Raw genomic sequence first — 11,191 nt, forward strand, 5'->3', positions numbered from 1 at the left:
CATAGGGACAAGGAAAACGTATTTACTAAAGTGAAAAAAATTTCACCCTTGAACAATCGTCTTTGCTACAATCCAACTGAAAACCATCCATGGACCACGAGGAAACTACAGTTAAGAAAAAGTAATTTTAGCATTTACAATTTGTTTCAGAATTCTATCACATAAAGGTATGCACAGGGGACACCATGTGCTGGTCCAGTTGCATAATATGGGTCTTTATTACCATAAAAATGGCAGCATTTCCCACAGTCCATCTTGATTCAAAGCGGTTCTGTGGATGAAAACACTACTCTACAGTAGAGCCATTAGGCTGGAAACGGCAGGAGGGACATAAAGACTCACGTGCTGGAGGAGAGGTCAGGGAAGCAGTGAGCAGGGCAGGGTGCTGTGGGCGGTAGAGATGACAATGACACCGCTTTCAGGGGCAGCTGACTGAGGAATGAAGGGACACACTAACCTGGCAGCCTCACACACTCTACAAAACAAATGAGAACATGTGTGCTCCACTCCGAGAGACATCCATTTTCTCCTTAAAAGAAGCCATTTATAAAAGAGCAAATTGGTGATTTGTACTTACACCCTGGTCCCTCTCAAGCCTCTGTCAGGAAGTGATGAGTTACTGAAGCTTAGGATAAAGTATTTTATTTCCAGTGTGCACACCACCAAACCTTACACAACATGTCTCTTCTTCATGGACAGTTATTAACTGTTCCTGATTGCTGTTTAAACAAGACAAATGTCGTCTATATACCTGTCCTGGAAGCATGCCCTCCCTCCCTCCCTAGGTCCAATCTCCCCACATCCCTCAACCAGGCAACTGTTCCAAAACACACCCCTCCTCCTAAAAAGGGGACTCTGTTCAGATTGGAGGGATGAGGAAAGACCACCCATGGTCTTCCAGTATCCACATAACCAAAGCGCCCACTCAGCAGGAGTCACATGACCTGAAGGCTCTGGCTATGCTAAGCAACATTTTGCCAGAATACAGCCCTGTCCCCAAGGCCACCTGCTAAGCAAGAGGCAGCTCAGTACTTGGAAATTGAGTTTAGGCACTGTGGGCTTTGCTCCACCTCAGCCTCAGCCAGAGTTACACAGGAACTGCTGAGCTCCTCCTGTTTAGACAAACCATTGTTGCCAACACTCCTGACACGGCATGAGTCTATGTAAGAAGTCTAACTGCGCAGGTGGATCGCATGATGGCTCCAGGGTTCTGAGCGACTGCCTACTGTAATGTGGCCAACCTTTACAATTTCCAAGTCAAGTGAGAGTTGCACTCCTTTGCGAAGGTACCACACTAGACTCCCAATTCTATTTTCTAGCTAGGTGACTAAATCAATAGCTGAATTTGTAACCTTTTGTCCTTTTATAGCCCAAGGCTGGAACCACATGGCTTCCTAGGTTTCATCTGCCCGCTTTAAATGGTGAGCATGGTGAGCAGAGGAAGAGACCAGGGATGGCTCCAGAATGTCTGGACCACAGGTTCAGGGATGTACCATTTAGTCAACTGAGTGCATAACCAATCAGTGAAATGACACTGCTGGAACCTGAGGTGAAATAATCCTGGACAAACAAATTGTTCTGTTTCTGTTTTTAATTTTAGCGTTCTGTACAGACAAAAGTAAAAGACATAAATGTGAACAGTTTAAGATTCAATCTGTAACATAAGGCCTCTGTCTTACTCCAAAGTCAACTAAAAAACAAAAACAAAACCACCAACCAGTATGGAAACAGGTCAACTAAGATCATAAGAGAACCAAAAGCCGCTTCATAATAAAATATATCTTCCAGTAGTCAAGGAGGCAGAGGCAGGTGGATCTCTGTGAGTTTGAGGCCAGCCTGGTCTACAAAGTGAGTCCAGGACAGCCAGGGCTATACAGAGAAACCCTATCTCAAAACAAAAAAACAAAACAAAACAAAAAAAAAACAAAGCCAAACCAACCAAAACTAACCAACCCAATCCAAGTTTGAGGAGAAGTGCTTGCTGGTGTCTTCACATCCTTCTCTTCTGTGTACTAATGTACAACACTGAAAAGACAAAATAAATAAATAAATAAATAAATAAATAAATAAATAAATAAAAATCAATAGTCACTCCTGAGTGCCACAGCAGCAGTGTTGAAGGCAAGTGGTCCCGGCCACACCTTTGCACACTTTAATACCACGCAATGGAAGGTCGCTATAACATGAGTTTTGAGTCTAAACCTGGCTTCAATGTCTTACAGGATTACAACTCGTCTTATCTGTGCATGTTACTGACTTTACAAATTATGACCAAGGATAAAAAGAAGATTGAAAGTGTCCAGAATTTAAGAATGTTCTGTAATCAGTTTTGGGAAAAGTTAATCAGCTAACCCTCTCAGGCTGGATCTCAGATTAGGAACGAGCAGCACACGAGCTGGAGAGGGGGCTTCTCACTTAAGAGCACGTGCACCAACGCGGGGTCCCCAGTACCACAGAGTGCTTCACAAACACCGGCAACTCAGTTCCAGGGGCCTCTGTGCCAGGCACACATGATGATGCATTTACACACACACACACACACACACACACACACACACTTTTCATGTATCTCCCCAGCATAAGCTATAGTTGCTGTTTACTTTTTACTGTTTAATTTCCACAGGGGGTGGGAGGGATGTCTAAGATAGCAAAGACTTTATTCTGAGATTGCTATCAATACCAACCTTTGGTGCCATCCAGTGTTTAACTTAGTCAGTCATACTGAGCACAGCAGAACATGTGCTGCATGGAGATAGGGCGAAAGGGGGCACCTGGGCACTGGCCAGGCTCGTCCCTACGGTGTACCCTTCTCCCATTCCACACATGCTGACATTGACAAGGTTGTTCAAGTGAGCAGTAGACCAATCAAGTGAACCAGGAGACTGCTCCTGAGTACAGAGTGGAAAGTGTAGGGAGCGTCAGAGTATGAGAAAAGCCACTGCTGGGGAGGCCAGATAACCGGGGGAAGGCACTGTGGGAGCGCCTCCTGCGGTGGGTGGCTGCTACCAGCTGTCATGAGGGGAGACAAGATCGTACTATTTCCAAGCAGAAGGAGGAAGCTAACTGAGAATAATATGAAATAGAGGAAATTCTGCAAGCAAGAGATGTATGTAACAGTCAGGATATTTAATTCCTGACAAATCCTAATGTTTAAGGCTGTCAGAAGATTCTCATACTCAGAAGTAAAGAAATCAATTAAAAAAAAAAATAGATCTCTACCTGGGGATGGGACCTAAAGGGGGGCTGAGGGTTAATTCTTAATCTTTTTGATGCTTTCTCCAGTCCCTAAGTATTCAAATGTGATTTTATTCAGAAATGAGGTGACTTAAGATAGCCAAAGTAAGCACGGCAGCCGCTGAGAGCTGTGGAACCTCAGAGCCATGCCACTTCTGACAGACTGAAAAGCACAGAGCCCCACAAAGGCACCTGAGCCTTTAACAAAGAAAGGACAGAGGGCAGGCTGAGTGCTGGGGGGTGTGAAGGTGGCACAGGAGGAGCTTCCACTTCACAGACGGCAAGTGATATGTAAGATAGCACGGTCCTGCTCAGTTACCCAGTACCCTCTGCTCTTCACCAACAGAGCAAGAAAGAAAACTTCTAGTTTCAAAATGCCATGGAAAATCTCTCCACTCACAAACAGAACTGGTTTATCCTAATGACCTAAAATAGGAGCATGGCAAACAAAGGGAAAGGGACCTTCCCAGGGGCCACAGACTCCAGTGCTGTCTCGTGCACGCAGGAGCGGCTCACTCTGAACAGTATACTGCGGGAGCTGTTACCATTGTTTCCGCGGATGAACGCGTCCCCGTACTTGTTCTTCAGCTGCCCGTTGACGTACTCTTCTGTCTGCTCCAGTGCTATGTTCATGTAGCCGTCCAGGCAGGCCAGGACCCCTGCAGGAGAGTAAGAAAGGACTGGAAATTACAGGGTATATCTTAGATCCAACAGTCACTTTATTCATTACGCTTCAGACGCATAATATAAAAATTCACACTGTAAACAAAACTCAATAGACTTAAACACAAAAGGCGCCTTTATTCTGTGCCAATCTGAATGAAGGCTGGACGGGCATGGCATGAGAGGAGTCATGCATCCACTACTCCAAGACAGGCAGCCAACTGTCACTCCCTCCTGGTATGTGTGGTCACCACAGCAACTTTCAAACGCTTCACAGAAGTATAAGCATTAGAATACTCCAACCAAAATAGCCTTCTTTGGGAGCCAGGGACAGACATGGCAACTCTGCATGGACAAATGAGCCTCCATCCCTGTGACATTTGTTACTTTAGGCACTAAGTGAAATACGGATCTGGCAGATTTATCTCACTCTTTCACAGCATCTACCGCAGCAGATGAATGTACTCCGGGTGAAGAGGAAGTCTCCACAATCTGTTAAGATAATAGACAGCAGGTGCTCCTGAAAGAACATCTCCAAGCTGTGACTCCCAGTGAGGAGCAGCTTGGGAACAGAGAGCAGCATATTGCATTACAACATGCTGTGTTCTGTTTTCTCAGAGTTAGATTATTTTTAAAATCAAAACTAATAGAGAAAAATGGCTACAAACATTCCAGAGAGCTTTCAAGGAAAACAGCCGGGTGAATCGTTGATTGTGTTAAGATGGTATAAATTTCTAAAATCTGACCAAATGAATCTTTCAAAAGATGAAACTGTAAGCCTTTAATTCTCAGCCCCTAATGTAAAGTGATATTTTTAAGGAAGAATAAAAACATACTAGAGATTCAATTCAATTAACTAAGTCAACAGTCCCATTTAAAATCTTAACTTCATTAATATGCTCCTCGCTCTCTGCTTCTGCCCCCATTATCCTCTAAACAGAGCTTTCTTTTCAAGACCGTGTGTGTGTGTGTGTGTGTGTGTGTGTGTGTGTGTGTGTGTGTGTGTGTGTGTGTGAGAGAGAGAGAGAAAGAGAGAGAGAGAGAGAGAGAGAGAGAGAGGGAGGGAATGGGGAGAGGGAGAGGGAGAGATATCAGAGCCCAAGACATTAGCCAAGCAGAATCCTATGAGAAGCGGTGAATTTTCAAAGAAGCAGACTGGACTGTCAACTATCAAGGACAGTAACTTTGTAGCCAAAGACAGCTTAAGACACAGCCTCACAGTTGGCTTTTTCTCTACTGTGCCATTTCTAAAGCACATTCCTAGACTAGTAAGAAACTTCCATGATATGATACGGAATTAGCCAAGAGTGATTCAAAACATAATGTCACTATCACTTCCTGCTAGTAAAAGTAACCATTCTCGGGCTAGAGAGATGGCTCAGCCGTTAAAGGCTAGGCTCACAACAAAAAATAAAAATACCCATTCTCATATGAAGGTTAAAAGATAAAAAGGAAGGGGGGTTGGGGAATTGAACTCTGCTGTAGGGCACTGGCCAAGCACTTGTAAGGCCCTGGGTTCAATCACCATACTGCAAAAACAAACACAAAACAAATACCCGCTCAGGAGTTAGGAGGTGTAACCCACCTCTTCTCCAAGAGGAGAAATAGCAGCAAAGTTGGAGCTGTCGCAGGGTGCTGGCTCCTTCCCAGGCATCCACTGTGGACCACCTCCCCCCCACAGGCATCCACTGTGGACCACCTCCCCCCCCCACAGGCATCCACTGTGGACCACCTCCCCCCACAGGCATCCTCTGTGGACCACCTCCCCCCACAGGCATCCACTGTGGACCACCTCCCCCCACAGGCATCCACTGTGGACCACCTCCCCCCACAGGCATCTACTGTGGACCACCTCCCCCCCCCACAGGCATCCACTGTGGACCACCTCCCCCCACAGGCATCCTCTGTGGACCACCTCCCCCCACAGGCATCCTCTGTGGACCACCTCCCCCCACAGGCATCCACTGTGGACCACCTCCCCCCACAGGCATCCACTGTGGACCACCTCCCCCCACAGGCATCCACTGTGGACCACCTCCCCCCACAGGCATCCTCTGTGGACCACCTCCCCCCACAGGCATCTACTGTGGACCACCTCCCCCACACAGCCCCTTCTTGCTCGTTAGAACACTACTGTTTAGGGTGGTAGTGGAGATCACCAGACTGTGTGCGTGACCCTCCTGTGGCACCGGGGATTATCTCCACACGGCAGAGTGCAGAGAAACCCTGCTTCCCAGTACTCGCCTGCAAGGTCTAAACTACAAAGCAAAGCTGTCTTCTTACTTTTATAAACACAACACTTCCTAAAGGGAAAAAACCAACAACAACAAAGGATAAGCCAGCTGACCTCTACAAAAGAACTGCACTCGATGTGTCCACCTTAGCAGCTGCCAAGCACATGGGAATCCCAGTCTATTTTCCTCCTTTGGGCTCACCCAAAGTTTATGGCTGAAAACTGGGCAAGGTGGAACACACAGCCATAATTCTAACCAGAGCCCAAGACATTAGCCAAGCAGAATCCTATGAGAAGCAGTGAAGTTTCAAAGAAGCAGACTGGACTGTCAACTATCAAGGACAGTAACTTTGTAGCCAAAGACAGCCTCACAGTTGACGTTTTTCTCTCCTGTGTCACCTTCTAAAGCACATTCCTGGACTAGTAAGAAGCGTCCACCAGACACATGGAATAAGCAGGAGTAACGCCACTATTAAAGCAACAAACACAGAAAGAGAGCGTGCTTGAAGACAGCTAAGCATCACAGCAACACTCTGACTCAAAAGCAAGCAACCAACCAACAGTAAACATTGGCAATCGGCTTTAATGTCAAGAAGCTAAGAACGAAACAGACTGAATTCCCCCTTTATCTTTTAGATCCCACTTTGCTTTTAATAATGTGTATGTGTGCAGGTACCCCCACATGAGTACAGGTGTCCTGAGAGGGCAGAGGTGTTGGATCCCTGGAGCTGCAGTCACAGGAGTTTGGCAGCTGCCCAGGGTGGGCACTGGGACTTGAACTCAGGCCCTCAGGACTGTGCACTCATAACTGCAGAGCCACTCCTCTAGGCCCTCCCCTTCATTTCTGCAGCGGGGAGAGGGGGCCCTCCTACCTGAGCTCCCTGTTCCTTGTGCTGGGTTTCCAGTAGGTTACTAAGTATTTATTTTGGTTTTATGTGTGTGAGTGTTTTGCCTGCAGGCGCAGTGACTGATGCCTACAGAGCCCAGAAGAGGCATCAGATCCCTTGGATCTGGTGCTACAGATGGTTGTGAGATGCCACGTGGGTGGTAGGAACTCCATCTGGGTCCTCTTACCCGCTAAGCCAGCTTTCCAGTCCCTCCAGTGATTTCATGATAGTTTTCCTGTCAAGCTTGAGTAAGTCTTAGCTCCTCACTCCCTAGCTGAGAATAACCACAACATCTCAGAGGTTATAGGAAACAATGTGACAAGGTATTCAAGTAATTAAGAGGCTGGGTTACATGTAAGTGTGTGGGAAAAGAAACCTTTGAAGAGACTCAGAAAAGAGACCAAGACATGGCACAAACTTTGCTGATGAATTAGTAGTCACTGCCTGTGATACATGTCACATGTGTGTTCGGCACACGTCAATCTAAGACAGTACAAACGTGAGCTCCCGCTCCAACCCTGTAAGCACCAAGCTCACCTTTAGCAACCTCTGCCTTGCTTTTAGTAGTCTTCATTACCTTTTCAGGGTTTTTGTTTGGGTTTGGTTTGTTTGTTTTGGTCTTATGTTGTAGCCCAGGATAGCCTCAAAATCAGATACAGCCAAAGCTATCCTCAAACTCCAAATCCTCCTGTGCTGGGTCCACAAGCCAGCACCGAGAGCTCCCTAAAATAATCTCTCCATAGGAGCAGAAAGCGTCATTGCGTAATACAGTGTTTGGTTGTCCAAATAACAGCGTGCCAATCTTGAACTCTTGCGCAAAAACAAATGATGCTGAACCCAGGGGTTCTTTGGTCCCCAGCTCTTCACAGCAGAGTTGACTGTGACTCTCAAGCTGGGATCAGGGAGCTTAGGCAGATAGGAGACAGAATTCACATGAACAAAGCAAGTCAGAAAGAAGCACACACTGCTGGCAGGCTTTTCACTACAAAAGGAGCCACCTCAGACGGAAAAGATAGAAAAACTGTCTATTGGGTACATTTAAAAGGCTAGTCACATGTTCTTATTTTAGTTAACTGTTAAGATCAAACATAAAAATACTACCTCGATAATCCACGCCAGAGTTTAATTTCACCACAACTGGTCGGCCGATGATCTGCTTCAAGAAGTCACTAGGGGTTTGCTTCCGCAGACTCATTTTTAACAATCCTGGTCAGAAATAGGAAAGAGCAATAAATCTACAGACTAACAAAACACAACTCTTGGGCCTTTAACATATCTATAGGGAGTCAACCTAAATGACGTGCTGCACATGACGGCTGATCTGTGTTTAGCTCCTGTCACCCCACACAGTCCCATAGCAGCCACCGCACAGCTGTTTTCCTAATCACTTGTCTCACTGTGTCACACACATGACACCCTTATAGCCACCACCACCTCAGCACAGTTAATGAATGAACACTTGTTCTATGCTGGCAACTCTTTTAACGTCTAAAGAGACAACACAGAATCACTGTGAAAAGGCGTAACATTTCCAGTTGACTGATGAAAGCAGAATAGAAAGATTAACTAAGTTGTACCGAATTGTGCTGAAACAAAAATAGGAGAGAGTATTTAGGTTAAATTCAACTTAAGGCCAACATTATAGAAAGTAGGTCCACATTCATCAACAGCTGACAAGCACCTCCCTAGCCCTGGTAGGTACTGTTTGTCATTTTATAGGTTGCTAAACACCCTGCTTAGGGTCACAGATAGTTAAGTTAGATTTTGAATTGTTCAGTTACAATCATGGCAGGAATGCTCCAAGTACCAAGGGGAAAGCCTTGGGCCTTCATATCTAAGCACTGACAACACAGACACAGACACAGCACTGCACACCCAAGTTAACTGGACCAGGCATATCAAAGTTGGCTATAATGTCTTCCAAACTTTATCTTGTTATGCAATAGCTACCTCCCAAAAATATTTCAATAAAGGAAAATACTAGTCACCGAAGCAAAAGCCGTAGAGATAGAAACTGGCTTTGTTTCAGTGAAGTGCAGCAACGACGGCCATGCAGAGACATGAGACTTCTGCATCTCAGGACGTAAAGGCTGGTATAGAAATACTATCAGTTTAAGGTCTACCTCACCCCCAACTCTACATTTTTGTTTTCCATCAAAACTGCACATCCTTCTCCGCACAGCACTGCTGATTTCGCCCCACCCGCTCCATGCTGGGACGATGGTCCTCATGCCCACGCACGCAGGGTTAGCCACCTGGGGAAGCTGGAATGCTATGTGGCAGATTCTCATCAGTTCACAGAAGGGTACACGTACATCCTGCACAATGCTAGACATTGTTTCGTGGTTCTTCTTGCTGTAGTTTATTTTATATGTGTGTAATAATATAAATGTGTATGTAAAAGAAGAAAAAATATTGCAAAAAAACCTTCAGGAACTTAGAATCCAGATGTTAGACACTGTGTGTTAAGAGGCATGAATAAACCAAAGGGACAATTATTTAAGGAAAACAATTATCTTTACCCAAGAAGCCAAGTACCCAAATAAAATAAAATATAAATTTTAGAAATTATCACTTGGACCATCAACGGGTGCTACCCACAAAGTTTCAAAGATTTCTTTAAAATTATGAACTGATTATTTTGCTTAGCAAATTTTAATTTTTCTGCTGAGCTGCTAGCTCATTTTCTTAGTTCCACAATCTTAACAAATAGCTAAATTATCTAAGACTCTGACCATACAACGTTATTTATGTTGTTTTGAGTTTAAAGAGAAAAATGGCAAAGTAAATACTGTAAGATTCAGTACTTTTCATGAATTTAGTAAAATAAAACAAATGTTTCCATTCATGTACAAGCCACTCACTTTTATCTTGTACATAGGCTGTTTTATAGCTAAACACTTCTAGCAACTTTGAATGCCCAGACTCATGTCTTGAGCCTTAGGGTTACTTCTGACCAGAGGCCAAATCCCACAACTCTAAGTTTCTTCATATACAGTCTGAAATACAAAAAGCATCTATTTTACATTAAAAATCAAAACCAAACCCAAAATCTAGCAGGGTTGGACCTGCTCGGTGGGTAAAATGCTTGCTGTTTAAGCAAGCTAAGGTTGGCCCACAGCAACATGAAAAGGTAGGTGACACTTCTATAACTCTGGCACTAGGGGGCAGAGACAGGAGAATCCCTGGGGCTTGCTAGTCAGCCAGTCAGCAAAAGCAGTGAGCTCCAGGATCATGGAGAAAGCATGTGGAGGGCTTTGTGGAGCACACCAAAGGCCGCCCCTGACCTTGGAATGGGAACCTGTACACACACACACACTCATTTTTTAAAAACCTAGCTCATGGTAAATATAGGAATTTTTTTTCAGTTCAATAGTGCACATTTATTAGGAAAAAAGGAAATCAGTTATCTAAAAGGTAAATTCCTGCACAATCTTATTCTGTAGAGAAAAATCAATGTAAACAGATACATATTCTACTTACACTGTTGTTCACATATTTAAATAAAGTCAAAAGATGAATATATTATATTGTTATTTTAAAAAATGCCCTATTATATATACACACATTCTGACTACATATGGATAATTGTACATTTCTCTACATTAAGAAGTCTACAATTGGGTCAGAGAGATTGCTCAGTGGCTAATAACATGTGTTTCTCTTGCAGAGGACCCAGGTTCGATTCCCAGAACTTACATTAAGTGACACATAACTGCTTGTAACTTCAGTCCCAAGGAATCTGACCTCCAAATGTAGGATTATTAATTTCACCTATACGTAACACTATTTATTCTTTAGGATGAAAAAACTAGTGAAAGAAAAAATACAAACCTAGGCTTGATAGTCTTCACTGCATTAAAAATGTTAACTTTCAGCCAGGTGTGGTGATGCATGCCTGTAATCCCAGGGGGAGACAGGGGCAGGCAGAGCTCTGTGAGTTCAAGGCCAGCCTGGTCTACAAATTGAGTCCAGGACAGCCAAGGCTACAGAGAAACCCTGTCTCTTTGAAAAGCCTAAATAAATAAATAACTCTTTGTATTTTTTTTTGAAAGAATGTTCTTCTAAGCTGGTTAAAAATCCAACGCCTGTACCAAGCCTGGTCTTTACTTCAGTGGCCATCACGTAGGGCAATCCACACGTTATGCAGGACCGACTAAGCCTCAGGTGCAGG

The 11,191-nt window shown here is 44.5% G+C and overlaps 1 protein-coding gene across 1 annotated transcript; it reads right to left on the bottom strand.

Annotated features, from left to right (window-relative positions):
- Window positions 1-1,916: 1,916 nt before the first annotated feature.
- Lsm6 (LSM6 homolog, U6 small nuclear RNA and mRNA degradation associated) lies at window positions 1,917-8,244 on the bottom strand. The gene is made up of 3 exons (XM_051168706.1): window positions 8,119-8,244; window positions 3,780-3,893; window positions 1,917-2,025 (listed from the first exon to the last, which is right to left on the bottom strand). The coding sequence occupies exons 1-3, from the start codon at window positions 8,210-8,212 to the stop codon at window positions 1,991-1,993; spliced, it is 243 nt and encodes an 80-aa protein (XP_051024663.1). The 5' UTR covers window positions 8,213-8,244; the 3' UTR covers window positions 1,917-1,990.
- Between the last annotated feature and the right edge of the window lie 2,947 nt (window positions 8,245-11,191).

The sequence above is a fragment of the Acomys russatus genome, chromosome 26 (assembly GCF_903995435.1).
Source record: "Acomys russatus chromosome 26, mAcoRus1.1, whole genome shotgun sequence".
In the NCBI taxonomy this organism is placed as follows: Eukaryota; Metazoa; Chordata; class Mammalia; order Rodentia; family Muridae; genus Acomys; species Acomys russatus.